The 25452-nt window shown below is 39.7% G+C and overlaps 1 protein-coding gene across 1 annotated transcript in view; it reads right to left on the reverse strand.

Annotated features, from left to right (window-relative positions):
* SHQ1 (SHQ1, H/ACA ribonucleoprotein assembly factor) overlaps positions 1 to 22233 on the reverse strand; it is an 87369-nt gene extending 65136 nt beyond the window's left edge. Inside the window, 6 exon segments of the mRNA XM_061195536.1 lie at positions 2555 to 2682; positions 9108 to 9220; positions 15192 to 15352; positions 16355 to 16477; positions 18156 to 18220; positions 21980 to 22233. Of these exon segments, the coding sequence (XP_061051519.1) occupies positions 2555 to 2682; positions 9108 to 9220; positions 15192 to 15352; positions 16355 to 16477; positions 18156 to 18220; positions 21980 to 22122 (733 nt within the window). The 5' untranslated portion in view covers positions 22123 to 22233.
* Between the last annotated feature and the right edge of the window lie 3219 nt (positions 22234 to 25452).

Below are 25452 nucleotides of genomic sequence, written 5' to 3' on the forward strand. Positions count from 1 at the left end.
AGCTGTGTAAATGTATAAAAATTATGATTTCAAAAGGAAGCCAGTCAATTCCTGGCTCTCCTGCCACTGATTTACTCTATGATGACAATTTCCAACACTTACAGTATGCTAAGGATTTTAAGACATTGTCTAGTTCAATCCTCATGACAACTCTACGAGGTAGGTACAGGATTTCCACAGCAACCCAGAGAAGTTGCAAAGTCACACAGCCAGCCTGTGGAGGAGCAAGGCATTAAACCCAGAAACCCATATTTACCTTCTATGCATAACCTGATACTTGGCACATTTACAAGAGGTACTTTCTGTACAACACAGAATTCAAGTTGTTCTACCTTTATCACATGCCCTTGCTGTTTTTAAAGGTGATTCTTAGACTGAATCACCGTAATAGCTAGCAGAATATGAGTGTGCCTGAAGCACCAGTCTGGATATATGCCACAGGTCAGATAAAGGGTCAGGAAGGCCAATGGTTAAAGGCACCGACTGGCTTAACCTTCTGTTAAAATTACACATAGAGAACTAACTCAAAGCACGGCTGACACAGAAAACAGGACCTAGAACAAGCTGCAACTGATCAAAGCAGAGCAAGTTAAAAGTTAAATCAAAGGTAATGCCCATCTCTTGATTTTTAGGGCAACTAGCGCACCCTTGTGGACAGAAAACTTAACTACACAACCACCAATTCCTCCCCAGACCACTTCAGTAAAATACTGAACCCAAACTGGGGAAAAATGATTCACTAGAGAGCACTGATGATTTAAGTTTGAGCAAACTTTCTGAGCAGATCCACATGGCATATACAGTTAACTATCTAAATTGTATTAACAATCTCGTACCTGAAAATTTGCCTACATGATATGGGAGGTCTCTGAAAGATTCTTAAACTCAAATCAGATATAAAACCAAGGATTTGTTGAAAACAATGTAAACAAGAGTCATTATTTATAAATGAGTTTCCGTTGTGCAATATAGAGTCCATTCCAAAAAATTACAGTGGCAATTTTTCAACCTGGTAGAGATCACCTAAACTCTAATGAAACCTAACTACAAAAATATTTACTGCAGTATTTATTTATTCTACAAATATTTATTGAGTACCTATTACATAACAGGTTCTTTCTAGGCTCTAGAAATAGAGCAAATAGCAGGCCATTGCACTGCTATGCAGAGGATCAAAATATTGTGCTGCAACAGCTACTTCAGAATGAGTGGTCAAGGAAGACCACTGCAGAACCCTGTAAACAACCCGAATGCCCACCACTGGTAAACAGACCCCATGGCCACTAATCATGACACAAGTATATAACAGAACACTAGGCGGGCATTAAAAGCCTCAGGTAGGACTGTAAGTGCTGATGGAAGATGTACAACATACACGACAAACTGGAGAAAGCAGTGAGAAGAGAGTGTATATGAATCTATGTGTATACACTTCTTAAAGCAAATATTTAGATGTCAGGATATGCATTAAAAATACCCCAAATTGTTTACAGTGACTACTTTCAAGAAGAGGAATTTGGAGTGGGGAAATTCTATATTCCATTTGACGTATTTGCATGTGTGTTTGTGTGTGTGTGTATTCCTTTCCTTTCAACACTAAATTTTGGGGGGGCGGTAGTAAAATTGTTCATTCTCAAATACTGCATAGAATAGACTTTTAAAATTTTAATACATATACTTTTTATTATATAATTTTCAAGTATACAGCGTTAAAATTCAGCATTTGTATATACTACAAAGTGATTTGTATATACAAATACTGATTTGTATATACAAATTCAGCATTTCTATACACCACCACACCACAAGTCTAGGTGTAGTATTTTTAATATATAATTAAAAGCTAAATCAGTGTAACAGAAAACACTGACCTATTATTCTTGACCTATTTGAAATTGTTTTAATTCTAATTTACAGACTTAACACACCAACCTCCCACTTAGAGAAGGTGTTAATAAAATGCCCATCTAAGAAATGACTCTGTGTATAACATTTGGCTTAATATTAAATATGGCACAGCAGTCTCTTGTGGCTCATAAAACTCCCCAGCTCAGCCTTCACTGGTAAAAACTGGCTCACCTGCTCTCTGTAAGGTACAGAAAGGAAGATAATTAGTTCTGCTTCCACATGAAACCACATGTGAAAAAACTAGGAAGAACTTATCAAATTCATTCAACAGACAAAGGGATTGAAAACTGGGTCTCTTCTCACCATTTCTAATACTCTAATGCCCTTGTCACAGAGGAATAGTCAGATCTCTCAAGCAGATTATTCAACAACTACAAATATCCTGTGTGTTAGTGTCCCTAAATTTGATAAAAATATAAAAAATTAAAAAAAATTTTAAAAGACCCCAATGATTCAAAAGTAAAACATATTCCAAAAGAATTTTCCAAGACAAATAAGTGTAATTATTGAGTGGCATTTCCCAGTCTGGGATGAAGATCCATTTCCAAAATTAGCAAATCAAAATAATACCTTCACTCTATGAGGCAATTATAATTGTGTGCTTAGGAAAGGCAGTAAACAAATGACCTAATTTTGAGTTTCTTACCTAACGCAGCAAGATTTTCTTGTTCCTGACTCTTTCCCAAAGAAGCCATCATTTTTGAATACAGATCAATCCACCAAGGATTATACTCCAAAACCTGTTTAACTGCCTCATCTTCAAAAAAGTCAGCTCTGGAAAAAAAAAAAAAAAATGAAGGGGCTTGTTACACAGAATTAGGCTGGTTTTCACTTTTTAAAATTTTATCTTAACTCATCACATCTGCACTAGAAATATAGACTAAAAGTACATTTCAAGGAAAGACTGAGCACTGCTATTACTTTCGTTGTGGTTACTAATGGTCATAAATAAAAAGTAAGCACTGGACTAAAGGGATATTTGACATCTGTGATCTCTTCAGACAGAAAGTACAGAGAAGACCAGTCCCCTTCTTAAGTCCCATGCCCTGTACCACAGCCACGTGGGATGAAGTCAATCTGAACACACAATGGACTGAAGCCTAGGGCTTGTGCGAGGTTTGCAAATATCACAGATTTTTGTAAGGTTATAGTTAAAGGAAAGCATCTTTTAACTCCACCAACAAAAAATAAATAAACACATGAGAAGATTTGGATACTACATATCCACAGATGTCACACACACACACACACACACACCCCCCTTATTTTTTAGCATGTGCACTCATGTTTCCTTCCATGATGCAATCTATTTTATTTAGCTATGCTAATCTTAATAGTTCCTTAATTTAAAACTATTGCAAAAGATAAAAGCAACCTTTGTAGAGAACAGAAAATTAATTTTCCCGCACTTCACTTTCTCAGTTTTAACTAGAAAAATAACTGCTACATTCAAAATATACTCTTGGAGGACAGTTATTCAGAAACTATATGGTCTTGCACTCAAAGTTGGAAACTGGTATTCTTGGGAAAAGAATGACAAAAAGTATAACTCATGGTGGAAAATTCATTTATATTTCAGGTAATTAGAACCTCAAGACACTGGCTGTTTTGGTAAACTGGATTTCCTAGCTCACAGCTTTGTGACCTTAAATATTTTTTCTTTCAACTGAGATACTGACATTTTAAAAAATTTATTTATTTTTGGCTGCGTTGGGTCTTCATTGCTGCGCACAGGCTTTCTCTAGTTGTGGCGAGCAGGGGCTACTCTGTTGCGGTACGTGGGCTTCTCATTGCAGTGGCTTCTCTTGTTGCAGAGCATGGGCTCTAGGCACGCGGGCTTCAGTAGTTGCGGCATGCGGGCTCAGTAGCTGTGGCTCACGGGCTCTAGAGCGCAGGCTCAGAAGTTGTGGTGCACGGGCTTAGTTGCTCCGCGGCATGTGGGATCTTCCCGGACCAGGGCTCAAACCCGTGTCCCCTGCATTGGCAGGTGGATTCTTAACCACTGTGCCACCAGGGGAGTCTCTGAAATATTTTTAAAATTAGAAAGATCACAGATAACTTACTGAGTTCTTTGGATGTGCCAAGCACTGCACCAAGTGCTCTTCATCAATTATTTCCTGGAATATTCACACCCCCCCCATAGGCAAGGGGTGCTATTAATACTCCCCTTTTACATGAGTGGAAACTGAGGGTCGGAAAAATTGTATATCATGGTTAAGGTCAAAGAACCAGTAAGAAGTGTGGTCACAATTTGGATCCACTGAAGTCTCAGTCTGAAACCCAAGCTATTAACCAATACAAACATTCCATTTTTATGACTGAGGACATAAGGCACATATTGGACAAAACTGAACAGCAATTATCTTGAAATAGTAATTCTCAATATCACTTCCTGTCAGGATCAGGCTGCTGCCCAGGACTCTGGCCTCGACAATTCGATGGACTGCAGTGCCCTTTGCTAACATGGGATGTTAGCAGACACGACTGGAGAGGGAATGGCTTCTGCTTTGGGATGGGCTGCTTGAGGTGTCCTTGCAGGACATACAAACAGAGACCTGTCCAACAGACAGTCAGATATGCAAATCTGATGCTCAAGAGAGACACCTAGGAGTCCTGAGCATTCAGACAGTTACTGAGGCCAAAGAAGAGGACAGAACGCCCAGGGAGAAAGAAGTGGCACAGTGAGAGGAAAGCGTGTCGAAAGCTGGAGTACCAAGGACATTTAAGTCAACGGTAGAAGAAGAAGAGCCCATCTGAAAAGACGCTGTTTTCTCCCCAGGAGAAAAATAATGGGGAAAATTGCTTCTGTAGAACAGTATCTCTGCCACCTTCATGCCCTGCCCCACAAAAAAATTTCAAAGTGTTTTGAGTAAAATCTCACTAATACAATCCCTCATCTAAATTGGGATGGTTTATTCTTTATGATGCCCAAGATCTGAGGTCAACTGATGTTCTACTTTCCCGAATAAATTATTTTCAACTTTTTAAATGCCATTAATTCAACGAGCATTCACTGAGGGCCCTCTATATGCGGGGTCGGGCAGACGAAGATCAGTAAGACTCACCCCCTGCCCTTCAGGGCACCACAATTTAACGGGAACCACAGACACAAACCCAGAATGTTACAAAACCATGCAGTAAAAACAAGATGAGCTATAACACACGAGCAGCTCCTATGCCAACTTGGAAGGGAGGGTGCCGGGGGTGACAACTGAGCCCAGTCTTAAAGGGTAAGTCAAAGTTTTTCAGGGAAAGCAGGATGGGGTGGGGAAATAGCCAGCAAAGGGAAACCAGGAGTAAAAAGTGTGTGAGAAGCGGTGTAGTACAGGCGGGGAGATGAAAACATTCGTCACCGCCATAGTATGAAACGTGGGCAGGGGGTGGCAAAAGAGATGCTACAGAGGCAGGTGGCGTCCAGATCACAGAGAACTTTCTATACATGCTAAGGAGTTAGGAGCTTATGCTGTAGGCAAAGGAGAACCCAGTAAGGGTTTAAGCAGATTTTCACTCTCAGTACCTAAGACATCATTCTGGTAGGCTTATGGTTGATGGATCTGCAGAAGGGCAGGCTGGAATGAGAGATGCCAGCTGGGCGTTAGGGGACAGCGGCAACAAGTCAGACACAGACGAGGGCCAGGAAGAGATGGAGTGAAGGACAGAGCAAGGAGATAAACGGTACAATTTCAGGATTGATTGAAAGGGTGGGATAAGAATGAAGTCAAAGATGAACCCCAGGTATCTAACCTGGGTGACTGGGATGAAAAAAGGGGCATTCCACCAAGCAGAAAATTCAGGAAGACTTTACAGGTAACATGATGAGTTCGATTTTGAATATGTTGAAACAAAGGAGTCAGTGAGATGCCCAGTCGCTCTCTAAACCCTTAACCTGGCTTTTCTTCATAGCACTTATCACAGTCCAAATACTATCCACTTCCCCACTAGAGTGTAAGCCGCATGAGGGCAGCTACCTTGTATTCACCACACTCTCCTTGCTGTCTGCAACACCGCCTGGCACGGAAGTCATTCAAACAAATATTTGTTGAACAAAAAAGTGCATACGTGAAAGGATGAATAAGTGACGTGTTTATCCCAGTGCTTTTTCCTAAGGTTACTGTTTTGAATAAAGAGCCACCTTGAAAGCAGATGATCCTCTTCTCAGCCTTCTAATTACTACTTGTCATTTTGAGATTTCCTCAGTAAATCCAGAACCCTGATCAGTCTATCATCTTCTTTAACAAATGTACAGCACTGTACATTACAATTTTACTTAACACCCCGGATTAGGAGGTACAAACTACTATGTATAAAATAAACAGGCTACAAAGATATACTGTACAGCACAGGGAATATAACCGATATTTTTTAATAACTTTAAATGGAGTATAATCCGTAACAATTTTGAATCACTATGTTGTACACCTGAAACAAATATAATATTGTAAATCAACTATACCTCAATAAAAAATAAACAAACAAATAAATAAAGAGGGCCTTCTCTTGTTCCAAAAAAAAGGCACCCCAAATGCTATACGATCATTTTTGTCCCTTTTCTTATCTCATAGATACTTTGAATGTTGACTAAATTCTTTTACTTTCTCCCAAAGAAGGAAATAAATGAGATTTTATGAACTGGTTGAAGTAAAAAATATGCCAACAATTAAAAAACACTTTGCCTGGGAAGGAAAGAAAAACACCACTCTCAGCAAGAGAAATATGAAAACTTAGCTATAATAAGCAAAAGGGAAAGGACTATGAAGGAATGTTTCAAGATGCCTTCAACATATTTTACTGTAAAAATAATACGCAAAAGGAATCATAAATGGCAAGAAATGGATAGTAAAAAAAAATAATTGTTTATGGATCATCTATATGCCCAGCATTCTGCTGGGCTGCAAAACACAGGGGGCAAAAAAAAATCACACACTGGTACCCAGACTTTACAACAGAGGATTTTAAAAACAATAATAATCTGAAGTCATTTATATGTGCCTTTGAAATGTGTAAATTTTTGTATATAGTCAATTTACCTTTCTGCTTTAGGATGAAATTAAAATTAGTTTTCCTTAAGCTCCTAAAAAATCCGACAACATGAAGAGACATCATGACTTGTGAGGACAAGTCAAACAACTTGAAAATGTCATATATTATGCTAATGTAATATATATTATGTATTACACAGGCATATATATGTATTATGCATTACCCATTTACGTATATTGATATAAGTGTTTAATACAATACATGCAATGTATTGTCTGCATGGTAGATAAGAATTTAAAATAAACTTTTTCTTCCACTGTACTAACCATTAAGAACAACAAAAAAAGCACTGAGCTAAAAAAATTTAATTGAAAATTTAAAAGAATTTTGCTTGCACTTCATTTAATATAATACATTTGGGTGGTCAGTCAGCTAATATAAATAATGAGTAACGCAAAAGTGACAATTAGCCAAAGTCTTATTCCTACCAGAAAAGTCACAAAGAACCTTTACCTCCTGACACCCACTCTCCAACTTGCCCGTAACTAAATTTAAGCCACTCGTGTAAAAAAAATTCTTCCTGGAGAAATGCGAAGAACATTTCATGCATACTATTAAAGAAAATGTGGTTTTCTGGATAAAGAACCAGAAGATGGAGAAAAATAAGGGCTGCTTCTAATATCCCACTGCTAAGTATAAATTCCAATTTCTTAATTCTCTCAGGCCATATCGCTATACTTCGAGTTTCAGAAGAGAAGAGATAGGCAGTTCTGCTAATTAAGCTCCCTCCCGCTCGAAATTTCTGTCTTGTAAAGCTCAATCTGTTTTCATGCTTGCCCGGGAAATTTGCTGACAATGAAATTTTTCTGCTTTAAATATTCAGCATGATTTTAAATGCGTTTCTTCAAATTATTCTTCAGTGGACCTTTAAAATCACAATTGGAGAGATAAAGGTAATTAGAAATGGCAATGTAAATGGAGTTGAATCTCCCAGATGTCCTCCAAAATATAACCCACCCTGCTCTTACTAAGCTTCCCTCGGGATGTCGAAGAGTTCCCCCATTCATCACTACACATCACTCAGCCCATGTGCACATCACAGGATATATTTCTGCCATTCCAATTAGTCTCCCACTGTGTTACAGGAGACAGAATGTTAATCACAAGAGCAGCAGCAGTTAAACTGAAATAGTGTACATGAAAAGGAAATACAAAATGACAAAGGGAAAGGCTCTTCAAGTCCTGGCCGAGCCACTTAGTAGTGGTGTGACCTTGGATGAGTCCCTTAACCTCCTTTCCTCAGCTGTTGTGAAAACTGAATTAAATAATCACATGAGAGCACTTGACAAGCTGAGAGCACTATACAAGTATAAGGGAATACGATGATGATAGCTGCATATATAACAGTTCAAAAATCGTGGGCCCAGAGCTTGGGAAGAATAATAATTGAGGTCTACGTCAAAACACAACTCCCATCCTAGGAAAGCCACCGAGTACCCACAGAGGCCCGGGGACAACCACTTCCTTGAAAGAAGTGCTGCTATCGTGGCCAATGAGAGACATCACAATCTTTCCGAGGCAAGTGATTATTTACCTACCCATTAATTAGATTCGTTCCTTAGACAAATATAAGCCTGATAGAGACACATGACGGCTCAAGACACAATTAATGCAGGTGGGAAGTACAGCAAAACTTAAAAATGGACTTTATTTATACCCTACCCCAATGAACAGTTATTTGTTAATTTGAAACAGATCCTCGATTACAGGTGCCAATGGATGAAAGTGTTGGGAAAACCCTGGATCAGCCAAGAAACGTGGGACATGTAGATTCAAATTCTTAAAAGAAATTGAAACATGTTTTCAATTATATATACCATTAATCACAACAAAGAGTCTTCTGAAAAGAATGGTACATATTCTCATGAATGCAATGTTCTATTTTTAAGTTTGGCGAGGAAAAAACTCAAAGTACATTAAAAGACTTCTCTGGTGCTGGAATGAGGTAATGAAAAACAGTATCTTACAAAGATCACAGAGGTATAACAGTTGTAGGTTAATTCAAATGTCAACTAAGGTTGTGAGCCATCACTAAATTCTAGAGTCCAAAAAAGCACATACCTAACAGTTAAAAAGATACTCAAAAAATTTTTAAATACTCAACGTCAAGTAAATTATTCAATCCTCAAAAAAAAAAAAACAAAACCCTCAATACTCACAGATAATGATCTGGATCAAACTTGGCCAGCTCAGCAGCCAGGCGCTTCTGCCTTCGTTCGGCTGCAGGGGTGAAATCTGGATCCTTAAGATCGATAACATCACTCAATTCATCCTAAGAACACCCAGAAAAGAAAGAGTAATTGCTATCTCCTATTTTAGCCGTGAAAAATCTCATTTTGTACAAAATGCCCAAACACAGGAAGAATCTAATTGATCGGTAAGCCGTGATACCACCTGTGACATTTAGATTCAAATCCAGCAAATGTTTGTTAGACACCTACTACTTGCCAGGCCCTGTTAGAAGCTTTCACATCAATTATTTCATTTAATCCTTATGACAAACAAACTGATTAACATAGATTAAGGCTATAAAAGTTTAACATGAAAAACAGAATAATCCTCTGCAAGCAAACAGGAACACTTAATTCTGCATTCATTCTCCCATTTACTCCCAGAGATTTGAAAGTTATGAAAGTTAAGTTGAAATAAATTTCTAGACCCAAGACAGAGCTGCTGCTGCCAGGGGTGCCACATCAGCAAACCAAAACTTGGTAACTTCCGTGGCCCTGTAAATACTCGCCTCGAACAGAAATGCAGGCTATCCAGTCGACCCCCCCAAGGCCAAGCCAACTCTGGGCTCTGTCCTTATTTCCTTGTCCCTTCTCACCCCTAACGAGAACTGTTAAGGGCAATTTTGATAGATATGACTTTCCATTTGAAAATTTACAAATCCAACCCCAAGTAATAGTCAACCTTACTGTAATCATCTTCACCTGGATGAATACATACTGCTATATGGCTTGTTTCCTAAGCCCAACCCTACAGAAAACAGGTGTATTAGTAAAACCACCTACAATACCACATGGTCTTTTTTCTTTTGATCAGAATTATGGAGGAAAGAAACTTTGTACAATGCAAAATACTCCTAAAGTTCTATCTTTTTTTCTTTCTTCAGTCTGCCCATTCCTACTACCAACCGCAAGGGATAAGTAGGCAAACCGGAAGCAGCTTGAAGACTATTAGCTGAAAAGAAGTCAAGGGAAATAACTTGGTAGACAGTTGTGAAGGCAAACCATTAGAACAGACTTGTAAATTGAATGGTAGGTTAGTGCCTAATACCCAGGCTTAAAGTTGACAGCTATAGCACAGCAAAATCACTACAATGAAACCAGCTACACAGAATCGGCCAGGGAAAGACTAGGATACAGAACTCCGCACACAATCATAATTTCTGCACTTAAAAAAAAAATCTCTCACCCCTATCACAATCCACTGAGCTCAAGTAACATCAACAACATTTAATATAAGCACATTCTAGTACAACGAAGGGGCCCAGGGAACTTTTTGGAAGTCACATCCAGAACATCTTAATACTTTCAAGTACAAACATTCTGGGCAAAAATCAGATCACTGGCTGTCCCCAAACTTAGAAAAGTTTGCATTCCAAAAGTGCTTTTACAATTTACTTTTGGAAGACTCAGAATGTATTTTCCTATAGACATACTATGATAAATAACAGAGATTCTCAGGGCAGCCCGCAAGTTTATTCAATGCAAAATAAACTGTAAATAGAGCACTCACAACACAAAGTGTACAAGCGTGCAGCAAGGCTTCCATGGGAAGACGCTCTCAGAGCTCTGGTTTCACCCATCAGAAGCATCTCTCCCCTGAGCAGGACCACCTGGATGCTTCCTCGCTTCTCTGCCTCCTCACCTGCCCGGCATCGGCCCCTCAGCCACAGAGCCAGGAGGGGGGTGATGCGGGCCTCGCGGGGGCCGAGGACGCTGCTGCGTCCGCAGGACTCCCCTCCGCGGGACGAGCACTCGGAGCCGCTTCCTGCCCGGGGACCCCACGTCCCTCTCCCCAGCAGCCTCCAGTCCCCGGGTTTGCTTCCTCCTTCGAGCCCCAAGGAGCTCCCTGCCTCCTGCCCTCCACAACACACACACGTTTCTGAAAACAGCCTGATGAGGCAGGAGAACTGTGACTCTGGAGTTAGACAAACTGAATTTAAAAGCCAGGTCCAGTCTAATTGTGCAGCCTCTCTGAGTCTCAGCATCCTCACTGTGAACAAACTAGACACGCCTCCGTCACAAGGCTGGGACTACTTTCCTCTTGCTGCTGTAACAAACTGCCACAAATGTGGCTTAACACAACACAAACGTACAGGTCTAGAGGTCACAAGTCCAAGGTCAGTCTCACTGGGCTAAAATGAAGGCGAAGGCAGGGCTGGTGCCTTTTCGGACGTTCCGCGGGACCGTGTGTTTTTCTGCCCTTTCCACCTTAGAGGCTGGCTGTCCTCACTCCTGGCCTGGGAGCCCCTCATCACAAGGCTCCTTCTCCCTCGGCTTCCGTCATCATGCGCTTGCTTCTCTGTTTTCACTTTGACTCTCTTACCTCCCTCTTGTAAAGACCCTGTGCTTAGATAGGGCCCACCTGGATAATCCAGGATAATCGTCCCATCGCAAGATCCTCAGCCTCATCACACGTGCACAGTCCCTTTCGCCATGTAATTAGTACATGGGGGTCAGTACATGGACATCAGGGGTGGGGGTGGGGGATAGCATTCTGTCTCCCATAGGCTGTTAGAAGGGTTAAATGAAGTAATATGAGCAAGGCGTAAGTACGGGGTGTGACCATTCAAGAATGTCAGTTTCTTTCTCTCTGACTCCCTGCTCCACTGCTCTTCCGGTGGCTCACGGGCTGACTTCCTATTGAGAGCACATACCCTCCCTCCTCTTCAGCTTCCTCACTTGCAAGTAGTAAGAAAAAAAAAAAAAAAATCGGGGAGCCGGGGAGGATTATAATGTCCTGCTTCATTATTTCACCTGGACCAGATACAAGGTCAACAACGGGGTATAATCTTTCAGGCTCACATTTCAGAGGATAACTGGACTGAAGTAACCCCAGGCATTTCAAAACCCTAACTGCACCAAGAATAAACCCAGACTCTTACCATGGCTCAAGGCTCTGCAGAATCTAGCTGTTGTCTTGTACTTCAACCTCATCTCCTACCTTCCCCTTCTGGCTCAAATACACAGGAGCCACACACCAGACTTCTTGCCATTTCTGGAACACTGAGTCTCTGCGTTTACAGCACCCTTCTCGTCATTCAGGACTCAGTGCAAATGTCACCTCCTCCAAGAGGCCTTCTCGGGGCCTCCTGGCCAAAACGGCACCACCCCGCCCCGGCTCTCACATCACCCCCTTCTCCTTCACTTGTATCTGAAATTATCTTGTTGATTTGCACTTTATACAATTACTATCTGTCTCTCCACTAGAATCTTCCATGAGGGCAGAGATCTGGTCTATCTTCTTGCTTACTGTACCCCCAGCACCGTGCCTGGTGTTCAGTTTCAAATTGCTCATTCAGCAAACAGCGTGTGAGGGTCTGCTCTGGGCTAGATGCTGCTCTGGGTGCTGGAGACCTGGAAATAAACATACAGACAAGGCCCCTGCTCCCATGGGAGTGAGAATTCAACAGCCAGAAGAGAATTCTCCCCCTCCCCCCCCAGCCTCCAGACTCAGGGCGTCCACACGGCTGTGCAGCTCGTGCCCCGCAGAACATGAACGTCCACAGCAGTGCAAGCCCCGCCCAGGCCTGTCCTTCGCACGATCATCCGCAGCGGCCCTGTGCCCACTGGACCCTCAAGAGAAACTGGAACAAACTAAAAAGTGAAGTTAGCTTGGGGTAGTGAAATCAGTCAACCAAAGGGAAGGAAGAAAAGAGGATGAGAAATGACACACTACAGCAGGGTGAAAGTGATTCTCTTTCTGTTTTGAAAGCATTGCTAAGGTCACTGCTAGGAGAGCTATTTAAAGACCGGAGACTCTAGGATTGTTGCTGCTGGCAGCCACTGTCACCAGGAGCCTGCTGTGAAGCCCTGACTTGGAGTGGCCAGGGCAGCTTTCCAAAGGCGCCCTGTGACTGGCAGCAACTTCAGAAAAGAGACAGAGAGAGAGAGAGAGAGAGAGAAAGAGGGAGAGAGAGAGAGAGAGAGAGCACGCACGCACACGTGGCTGTATGGGGAGGGGGGTGACAGAGAATTTGTTTCAGCACACATATTTTTATTTCCGTCTCAGTATCAGTATAAAATACAGACACTCACAAGCCAACCCTGTGTAAATGGCTGGTGGGAAAAAAAATATGAAGGACTATACCCTCTCCCCCAATAAAGGGTTAAATTATTCAATTCAGAGAAGATACCTGGGTATTGGAAATATGGATGATGTTTTACTTTCTTTGTTATATTGTACTTTCATAATGAATATGTATCACATTTATCATCAGAGAAAAATGAAGCTATATTTCATTTAAAGGGGTGGTGGTGGAAAGAGACTAAAAATACTAGTAAAATATGAGTAGTCAGCAAAACTTTACGGATATTTTCTCATCCAAAGGCAGCACCAGAGAAACTATAAACTTGTGAGAAAACATTTTCTCACTATTTGAGAAAACAGTGGTTTCTTAAACACATCATTTTAAAACAGATGTTCTCAAAGCTCTTATTTATGCAATAATGGTCTCAGTTTCCTCTGGCTGGTTTACTAGCAGAAAAAGGTCTTGGGTGGGGGAATAAACTAGGAGTTTGGGATTAACATATACACACTACTATATATAATAGATAACCAACAAGGACCTACTCTATAGCACAGGGAACTATACTCAATATTTTGTAATAACCTATAAGGGAAAAGAATCTGAAAAAGAATATATATATATACATATATATATATATATATATGTATATATATATATTTTTTTTCCTCTCTCTCATTCCTTTATAGCTTTAGACGGGTAATCCCAAAATAGACTGACCACAAACTACTCTCGGCCAAACAATTAAGATCCATTTGCTGTAGTTTCTGCTGTAGAAAAAACTGACTCTACTCTTACTACCTCAGAGATGACCTGGGAATGTGATTAGGGAGAGAGAATACAGAGAAACCGTAACTCAGCAGAAAAACATAAGGTTCTGAACGAAGTATCTCATCAGCAATATTTGCTCTTAAGTAACTCCCAATTTTGTTCCCTTTAAGGAGTCTTGAGAGCATTTTATATTTCTCAAGGGCAGAGGTCTTTCTAGCATCCTATTCTTTTTGTCAAAGAGTTTTCACAATGTAGCATCTCCTTAAATTTTCTAAATGGCCTTATAAAGTAGGTGAGCAAATTTATCCCTATTTTACAAAGAGGAGACGAAACTTATTTGTGGTCAAATAACTGGCCTGCATCCGAAATCTAAACAGAGGTACAAGTGGGACTAAAACATAGGTCCTTTAACTTTCCTTAGCAGACTCAAATATGTCTTACTATAATAAACCACATGCTAAGCAGGTTTAACATCCTCTACCCAGACAGGGATGAAGTTAAAATAAAAAACTGTTCGCCACCGTTTCTTTCATTTAAAAAAAATTAAGACCCCATTATGTTGTTTTCTATAATACAACATAAATAGAAAATAATCCAGAATCTCCATTTCATTCATGAAGTAGAATTTACTACATTGTTTGAGGAACAGAAAGAGTAATGTCATTCCTTTTTAGCCTAACTGACAAATGATCAGATTTTAACAAGAGATTACATTCAACCTCCATCAAGAGTAAATAAACAAAAGTGCCTACTGTATATCAAGAACTAAACAATTTCAACAAAAGCCACAAACCCATTCTCACCAGGAATATTCTGTCTCATTTACATATAAAACAGAAGAGACATCAAGCCACAAGTATACGATTTTCATTTTTTAGAGGTATAAAACATAAAGCTTTTCAGGAAGTATGATGAGAGAGGGGTTCTGTTCTGTATTTTGGAAACTTCATGTCTACAATAACAAATGAAGTGGAAAAAAAAAGAGACCAGGACGCCTTCCATGTGTAAGCGCAGTGAGACCTGGCAGCACAGCCCGTGCAACGGAAGGGAGTGAACGTCCGTGTAACGACTACGTACAAGGAGCTGTGGTTTGTGCTCTAAATACGTCACCTCCTACAATCTTCATAAAAAACCTCCAGGTATGAGCAGAACTGAAATTAAAATACACAAATGGTAAAACCCTTGGTATATACCAAAGTCTTTTAGAAAAACATACCTGTAACCGCTGAAACACTCCTGAGCGTAAGTTTCCAAACCCATAGCGGCACTCCGGATTCAAAGTACGTTCTGGTACCTCTTCATAGGGGGACTGTTCAATTTCCCAATCAAACTCTTCATCGTCATCTTCTACTCCTTCCTCAGAAACCTCAGAAGCACCTAAATGTGTGAAATACTAATTTGTTAAAGCATTGGATTTCCTAGGTACAACTTGGGGAAGAAAAAGTATAGGAAAAAAATGCCTGCCCATGTACCCCCAAAAGACATGTATAAGGATATGAATAGCCCCGCTATTCTTTTTTTTTCTTTAATTGAAATACAGTTAATGTACCATACTAGGTTCATTTCAGGTGTACTACATAATGATTTGACACTGGCAAACATTACGAAATGATCACCATCTGTCTCCTTACAAAGTTATTACACCACTATTGACCATATTCCTTACACTGTATATTACATCACCGTGGCTTGCTTATTATGTCACTGGAGGTTTGTACGTCTTAATCCCCTTTACCTATTTCACCCACTCCTAGTCTCACTATTCTTATTAGCGGAAAAAAAAAAAAAAAAATGGAGCCAACCCAAAGTTCCATCAGTAGTAGGATGCATAAATAATAAATGCAATGAAAGTAAAACAGATCTCAGCTATATGTGGATAAATCTCACAAAAATGTTATGTGAAAGAAGCCAGACAGCAAACAACGCCTACTGTATGAATTATATATACAATGCAAAGGCAGGCAACACTGAGGGTAGTGGTTACCTTGGAGAGTAAGGAGGGTGAAATAACCAGGGTAGGATTCCAGGATGTGGGAAAAGTTCCATTTCTTGACCTAGGCAGTGTTCACTTTATATTTACTACACTGAATTGTAAGCTTCTGATTTTAGCTCAAGAGGCCAATATTTTGCCAAACACAGAGATGCTATTTCAATTCGTCCCAAAACATGACTGACCTACAGGTTCAAAAGAGTTGTTTATGTCTTTAAATTATGTGTCAGCAAATGAACTATTTTCACATGGTGTCACATGACCTCCTTATCTTGTCACCTGAAGTATTTTCTCCAATTTCCTGTTTGCTATATCCCTTTTCCCCTAGAAACACACAGCATTCCAAATATTCGTTTACCTGTATTTCCTCCCAAAGGCAATAAACATACCTATTTCTTCCACAAGTGGTTTTGCAGTCCTGGATTTTCTTGGTGCCAGTAGAGCAGTTAACATGTTCAGCCCTTCAAAATGCTGGCCAGGAGTTTCTTTGGGCAATCGAATGGTAAAAATTCCTTAAAGATAAATTTGTTTTATGCTTAGCTAGATTTAAAAATTCAAAGACTTCACAAATACAGTTAAGAAACAGGTATCTTGGTAAACTGTAATTCTATTACATAGAGTTCCAAAATTACGCCCTTATTATATAGTTAGTGAAAAAGGCTCAAACAAGGTTTTTCAGAACCACTGATTCAGCTGTCACCTCTATGAGAAATTAATCTGTTAAAGCCACAGAATGCTTAAATCCTACCCAATATCACCTTTACCTATTTATAATATTAAAGGTTCAAGTCAAAAACTCAATGGCCTGAGAAGGCAATAGCTTAGGGTTAGCCGTAGCTACTCATAAGATTTATTTCTGGACTGGGGGGGAAAATCAGGATATTTAATCCAATGAAGAATAGCAGCAGTTTCAAATATACACGAAATCTTAAATAAGGCAATGACGGCTTGATAAAGTTCTTGATATCTCAAGAGATATATCCCTAAAGTCTGTCTAACGCAGACCCAAATTCCATCTGTGTACTCCTTTTCTTTCCTTGACTGGGTTTATCAGCTTCATCTAGGCTTGCCTATGAATGGATTACATTATTCACTACTCTTACATTTTAAAACAGTTTACCTCTTTCAGTGCACTTAACCCATATTCTAATGTATAAGCTACAACTAAACCCAAATATTTCCACATATACAACCTTCTTAAACCCCCATGTACTTTCAAGATTTAATAACTTTGCTTCCGTATGCAACTTACTGCAATTAAAAGCAGATTTACTACCTAGAAAGGCAGTTTCATTATACTTTATTACCACATTAGTTATATTGTGCTATGGGTTAGAACTTTGTCATTTAACTCTTTCATCCCATCTTTCCTCCCTTACCCTAGTTCACTGAGGTCAATAAATAGTCACTGAATAAATCACACAACAGTACACAAGTTTATTCTTACTCCAGATCCAGTGACAAAGGAAAATCCAGTGATTTCTACAGAAGGAAAATAAATGGTTTCAAGACGAGTTGAAATGAAGGGCTTATCAATTAGGAGTAGAAAATTCAATCAGCCCTTAAATGCCCCCTATGGACAGTTTCTCTCTCACCTACATGTAATTAAATTTTAAGATTGAAAATTGCACAACAAAAAAGAATATATATATGAATACATATATATATATAAATATGAATATATATATATATACTGAATCACTTTGCTGTACACCTGAAACTAACACAATATTGTAAATCAATTACACTTCAATAAAAAAATAAATTCTTTAAATTTTTAAAGAGAAAAAAAAGAAAACTGTACAAGAAACATTCGACTCACAACTTACAAAAATCATCCACATCTTTTCTAATCAGTCACCTCCCACAATCTAACTTTAACTTCTAAACACTTACTAAATGGAGGGAGAAGTAGGAAATAAAACTTCTAGAAAGCAAAGCCAGAGTATATAACTAATTGAACTTTACTTTAAAGAACATTGTGAAGTACTTTAAAGGACTGAGGAAATTGTAATTGTTAAAAAGCCATGAATAACAGGCATTGGACATTAAGAAACAATAAAAAGTGACAGGGGCAGATTGCACTTGCCATACACCTAAAGGTCCCCATAGTACATGAGATTATTATTTAACTACTCCAACAGGAAGAATCCAAAGAAAAAAACCTAACAAAAGTTCCAAAGGCAATACCTTTATCTGCAGCATAGGATCCCTGCTCGCTTCCATTTTCTACAATTCTTCCAGGAAGGGTTAATCTGCAGATTTAATAAAAGGTCTCATGAAGTCCTTAAGTTACAAAGCATCATAAGGGACCATCCGTGACAGTAAACATCAACCACCGAAATCAACAATTTTAAAAGGATAATCCTAGCATTTAAATTTTATAAACTAAATAACTTATATTTCTTCTCTAGCTAAGAAGAAAGAAATCTGAGATGACTCATCTTTCTGTTTGAATAGGCGCTCGTCACTGATAAAACCCTTAAAAAGAAAAGCCACAATAAATATTAGCTATCATTACTGTTATAGTTTTTTCCCTTCTGAGTGAGAGTTATTTATATATCTGGTGCCTGATACAGCATGGGTTCAATAAAAGTATACTAATTAGCTTCCAAAAAAAAAAGAATCAAGAAATGAGAAAGAATAAAGAACCAACAAAACCAACTGTTTATATTGGGCAAATTACTACTTTTAAGTAGTAATTAAAAAAAAAAAGGCAGAAAGCAAAAGTGTTTTTCTCATATCTCATTAATACTATATGGGGATTTCCTCCTCTTTCCTACTAAACGACATGAACTGATTTCCCTGTTTGCAGTTTCACCCTGGGTCAGTCAGTCTTCCACTGAGGCCCCAAAAGAATTCTTCTAAAACAGAAATTTGATTGTCACTTTTCTATTAAAAAAGCTTCTATGGCTGCCTTGATACTGACTAGATAATTTAAACTCACCAGTACTACATATGAGGCCAGCTCCATTCCACTCCAAACTTAAAATATGAACCTCCTTTCCTCCCACATTCCCCTCCTCCATGCTACCTATTCTAACATCATCACCATCATCATCATCATCAAACTTGGCAGACCCCAAAAGGTCCGGGGCTTTCCAACCTACCTACCTTTGATCCCAATGTTTTCTGAAGCTACAACACATTTTCCAAACAAAAGTCTCTTCTAAACTCAGCCTAAAGATTCAGTTACGAATACATTAGTTTGTTATCATGGATACAAACACTAACTTTACTCTCAGAATCTGAATTAAGTCCATTTGTGGACTTAAGTCCAAGTTGTGCCATTTACTAGCTCTGTAACTTTCTTGGTACAAGTTCATTAACTTCAAGGCTCATATTCGTCATTTATAAAAAGGGAAAAATAACAGAATCTATCCTAGGGTTACTGTGAGGAAGAAAGGATAATGCAAAAAGCTTAGTGGCTAGTACAGTAGGCAAGCATTCAGAAAATGTAAACTATTATTATCATCTCCCTTTTCCTAAACTCTTTGTAACTACAGAGTTAAATTCGTAACGCATGATGGTGAAATCATATTTGCTCACAGATCTGCCTTCCCCGCTAGACTCTCAATTCCTCAAGGAGAGGGGTGAGGTTTTATCCATCTCTGATATACTGTAGCAAACTGTATTTCCAAAGATGGCCCAGCTCACATCACTCCTCCCAACAGTGCCATCTATGTCCCCTCCCCTTAAAAGTGAGTGGGCTTCTGGAACTCTTTTAACCAATATAATATAGCAGAAGTGACACTGTGATTTCTGAGGTTAGGTTATAAAAGATGACATGGATTCTGCCTTGCTCCCTGGAATATTTGCTCTTAAAACCTTCAGGTATCATGGAAGTGGTGCAACTCCCTGAAGGAATCACAAACTAGACCATGAAAACAGACCACACAGGGAGGTCCTGAGACCACACGAGAAGAGATTCCCTCCTCCACCCACCCTATCAGTCCCCAGTTGCTTCAGCCCTTCCTGTCCCAGGTCTAGCCACCATGTGATTACAACTAAATTAAAGACCTCAAGCCAGAACAGCTCAGCCAAGCCCTTACCAAATTCCTAAGGCACAAGAACCAGGAGAGGGAGTTAAATGATTGTTGTTTTACACCATTAGGTTTGACTGGTTATTTGGCAGCAGACAACTGCAACAGTAAGATGCTCTTAATAAATAATAATACCTACCATTTATTGAACACATAATTACCAGGCACAGTAATAAGGATCATGCATGTATTATCTCAATCCTCACATCAACTCTGTAAGATCACCAATAGTAGTCCCATTTTACATATTAGGAAACTGAGACTAAATAACTTGCCAAAAGTCACAGAACTTTAAGTGTGCTCAGACCCACAACTCCCGAGCCTCTGTTACCCGAGGAATGGATGAATTTGTATTAAAACTACTCTTTAAATTGCTTCACACATGTCATCTTACTTTGTCTTCATCAAAACTCCCAAACTTAAGCAAGTGGCTTTTATTTTGAAATTTTTATTGTATTGTATTTATTTTACAATCCTATCTCATTTAATCTTTTCTCTGAGCCTCTGCGCTCTCATCTCTAACATGGCTAAATAACAGAACCTACTTTGTAGGACTGTCCTAAAATCAAGTGAGACAATTTACATAAAGCACTAACCTGAAGTAAAAAGTCAATAAATGTTTGCTAACACCATCATCGTCTTCTACCCATTCTTCATGTTCTGGCTTAAATGTCACCTCTTCAGAAAGGCTTTCCCTGGCCACTTTGTATAAACCCAGGCTCCTTTTTATTCTCTATCAGTGCACTTTATTTTCCTTCAGAGAAATTACCACAATTTGTAGTTATATGTTTACTTGTTTGTTTATTGTTTTTCTCTCCCCACAAGAATGAAAACTACGTAAGACACCACCACATCTCCAATACCAAAAACAGAGTCTGGAATATACTATGAGCTCGATAAATCAAGCGAAAGAACGAAAGAGTGAAGAAGTAGGGAAATGCAATATATTCAAATAGGTGGATTAAGTTAAGGCCTAATAGATACCTGAGCAAAACTGGTTCAGGCCCAGTGAAGGAACCAGCTCGACTCAAGAGCAATGTCTGTGCTGGGAAAGTATTTAGTTGGGCAGGAAAGTTAGGCTGGAATGAGAAAGATGAGGAGAATGGATTTTCCCTCGGCGGAAACGAGAGAACAAGGTATTGACAATGTTAAGTAAGAATAATCTGGCTGTGTCCTCTCTAAAATGGGGCTAATAATAATGCCTATCTCCACGGATCGCTGTCCAGGTAAAATGAGACAATGCACACAAGTACTTAAGCCGCCACTTACACGCACTGCTTGCCCGACACACGAAAGGGGAGGAGAAGGGGTTAGCTGTTACCACTGCTGTTACGGTTCTTCAAGGAGAAAAATGCAAACAGACAAGTGCTGAAGGTCCCTCCCTGAGGCTTGGGGGAAGACAACCACAATGAAGGGGCAAAACCAAACAGAGAAGCAGACAACGAGGAGGTAGGAGAACGAGACGACTTTGGCGTCGGCGGGGCCAAAGAAGACGAAAATTTCAGGGAATAGGGAGCGGTCAGCCAAGAGGTCGGGGAACAGAACGTGGACTGAGAAAAGTCAAATGGACGGGTCAGCTGGGAAGTCAGCGCGCGCCGTCCCAGGGCAAGGACGACTAACGCAGAGCGAAAAGAAAACAGAAAAAGGGACAAGAACTAGGGCAACAGGACAGAAATTGGAAAGGCGATATGGTCCCAAACTCCACGTTTTACAGTGGCTCCGGAATCTCTTCCAGGCGGGGATGTAAGGTTTAAGAAAGGATGAGCTTCTGCAGCATCCAGAGCGCACGCCTGGAAGAGTTGGCTTCCTCAGCACGTGCTGCAGGGACCTCGGGAAAACGTAGTCGTGATGCTGAGAAGCGCTCTCTTGTTCTTTCATCCTCCCTCGATAAGCAGTTACTTAATGAGTGAATAAATGTATAAATGAATCCCCAAAACACGCTTTTCCCGGAGCCAGGCACCCGGAACTCGCCTGAGAAAGTACGGCTTGGCGTAGAACTTGAAGTCGACCCCCTCGAAGTAGACGTCGAACTCGGAGACCCGGGCGTAGGGCACGCGGATGGCGACAGTCAGGAAGTCGGGGTCCTGGCTAAGGTCGAACGCCGGGGTCAGCATCACCACGCCGGACTCTGGTGCCCAAGTCGGTCACCCTCGCAGCAGTCGCAGTCCTGCCACTCAAACTCTCCAAGAAGTCCGCACGCTCCGGTACCCCTTCTGTTAGGCACGGCGCTTCCGGCTCGAGGCGGAAGTGCTCGTGCGTGAGAAAGGAAGTCCCGCCCCGCGGCGATCTCCGTGGAGACGGGACGCTGTTAGTGGGGAGGTGGAGAAAGAACGTAGTGAATGAGCCTTTGGGCGCAGAAATTGAACCCAGGGCATAACTTGGAAGAACCTGGGCTAGAGTCCGCCTTAGACCCACCAAGCCTCTTTGGAGGTTCTTAGAGATGATTTGAACGTTGGCTTTGCAGGCAGAGAGACCCGCGTTTGAATCCCTTCTCTCCAATTCGCAGCTGTAAGACCTTGGGGAAGTTACAAAACCTCTCTGTACTTCAGATATCTCTTCTATAAAATGAGGCTAGAACATACACTCGTAGAGATGATGTGAGTACAGCATGAAATTATGCATGTAAAGCTCTAACAACATACCTGGCAAGCTGTCAGTGTTCGGTGTGTTGGAGCCGTCACCGCAGTAGCCACAGAAGCATCGTTACTGTGGTTTTCCTTAGTTCTCACCTGCTTTGTCAACAATTCCCCTTTCTCCCTCTCCCTCTCCGTCTTTCTCTACCGATTTCTATCTCCTCCTTCTCCCCCTACACGTCCCTCTCCCTGTATCTTTTTCTGCCACTTTCTCTCCTCTTCCTAGTTCCTATTTAAAAAGAATTTTCTCGTTTAGAGAGCGTCCATCCCACTTAGCTCGTTTAATCTACACCACGAACTCTGAAGAACACGACTCACAGAGATTAAGCAATATGTCTTATAATCATGCATTTTACAATTACCAAAACCCAGAACGTCTGACTCTTAAACACCGTTAGTGCCTGTAATTGACGAATTGCAATGCCTCTGTACTTTCCCCTCTTTCATTTTCTCACTTTTCTCCTTACACTTAATCGAGGTCCTCTTTTCTGTCTTTTTTCCTTCTCTTCCTTGTATTTCCCCTCTTTACTCTATGCTGGTCATACTCTCCCAATGCCTCTCTCACTAGTCTCCCTCCTCCCGTGCATATTCCCTTGGCCTTCCTTCCCTCTCATTTTATTTCCTGTTATTCCACCAGTAACTAGAATAGTCCAGGAAATGTTTTTATTTCCTGGGTTTAAATATCAGTGGAAGATGGGTGAAAGTCATCTCTGGGGACAGTGGACCAGATAACCTCAAAAGCCTTTTCAACCTCCAATTTTTTATGAGTCTTGAAAATTAATTGACTCATTAAAGCATATTAACAGGAGTAAATAAAATAAAAAATTCAAAATAAAAATCATTCAGCTTAAATCTAGGAGTTTTGATAAAGACAAAGAGGTTACGTGTAAAACAGTTTAAAGAGCACTCTTTACACATTCATCCATTCCTTGGGTGGCAGAGGAATTAACTGAATTGACTGAATACTCACTGTGTGCCAGCACTGCATCGTATCCTTTATAATGATCTCATTTCCCCATTCTGACAGCTCCATGAACTAGGCTATATATATCCCCATGGTTTGCACAGGATTACACAGCTAGTGAGTGGTGCCATGGAAATTGAAACCCAAGTGAGTCTGATTACTGAGCCCAAGCTCTAAAATACTATAGAGCTGACTCCCTTTAATATTACCACATACCCAACTTTTTTCCCATTGTAAGCACAAGTCTCGCTGCTTTAGAACATATTGGGCCTTATAAATAATAGGCACTCAATAATGAAAATGAATTGATACAAACTTGGAAATAGTAAAGCTCTCAAAAGGTCCCTTGAGATAGACCTTTGGCTGGATCATTCCAAATTAGCTTCTCTAAAAAGAATCTTTACATTTACCATGGGACCTCACTCCTGGAGGTCACAAGCATTAATATTTTTAAATTATTAAAAGCTCTGCATGAGGAAAGTCTGTTTGAAAGCACTTTACAAAGTAGAGCTATGCATTTCCTGGATGTTTTACATTTTGTTTGGCAACACACACACACACACACACACACACACACACACAAGATTGCAACACAGAAAGACTATATGGTACATTGCTGCTGTTATTTATTTATTTATATGAAATATATATTGCATTTGCTATATCATAAAATACTGATATATATAACAGGGATTTGTTTACTTGGATTTCTAATTAGTGGTAAATTACACAAGTTAGAAACTCATTCTCTTTTTTAAAAAACAGAATACCACAGATAAAGTTCCCTTGACTGCTTCGGTCTTTTCTTCTGCTTCCCCAAGAGTAATCCCTCTAGCCACTCTTGCAGAGCTTTTTATATTTCTATGTACATATTTCTAGGTACCCTGTTACTTTATATCTGTATGTGCATGGGTACATTATCACAATATAAATGTAAATATGCAACATTATTTTATTATTTTTCTTGGGTACTTTTTTAGGCATATCAATATCGATTCAAAGATCCAGTTGAGTTCCTGTTTCTAGATATAGACATTGCTTGAAAATAAACACATCATTTCAACGTTTCATTTTAACTCTGCTTTAGAGGGAAAACAAACAAGAATGAAAATTTTCATCATTTTTGAGCATTTGAAGTTGCTGTATTTATTTATTTTTGTTTGTTTTTCCATTTTCTCAAGGCTTACTTTTGGATGGCCTTTCACTACTTTAAAAATAGTTTTTTCTGTGGCCAATTTATTGAGGACAAGCATATAACCTGCCATCTCCAATTATATTAAGTTAGCCCCTCTTCTGGTCTAACAAACTTGATTGTGATTCACGAGGCTCAAGATTAAATGTCAAATTTTAAAAAATTTTTTCCATAAGCAATTCCAGTTTCAACCCTATTACAAAGTGCTACTATTAGGAGTCTTTTAATGAAGTGCTCCTAGCTTCCAGAAGGTGGCAGGCATTTAGGCAAGTAAGACAATGTTATCTTAAAGAACGTACTTTTAACCTATGTTGGAAATAGCTTCCTGAATAAGCTGTTTATAACTCTAGTTCATTCTCTGAGCCATCTTGGGGAGATGGTGGGATCTTACATAGAACCTGCAAACTACACCTTAACCACTGTTATTATTTTAGAATATATCTTTTCAGACTCAGTCTATTCATAAAATTCATAAAAAGTATCTTTCTATTCATAAAAAGTACAGAACGATTTTAAACAAAAATGATATCATACTCATATTTTCACTTTTTCCACCTAACTTAGCATTATAATATTTCAATTTGACTACTTTTTTGTCAAGAATATTATAGCATAATTATATCCTTCTTATTTATCACTGTTAGTATTGTTGATT

Source organism: Eubalaena glacialis, chromosome 7 (assembly GCF_028564815.1).
Source record: "Eubalaena glacialis isolate mEubGla1 chromosome 7, mEubGla1.1.hap2.+ XY, whole genome shotgun sequence".
In the NCBI taxonomy this organism is placed as follows: Eukaryota; Metazoa; Chordata; class Mammalia; order Artiodactyla; family Balaenidae; genus Eubalaena; species Eubalaena glacialis.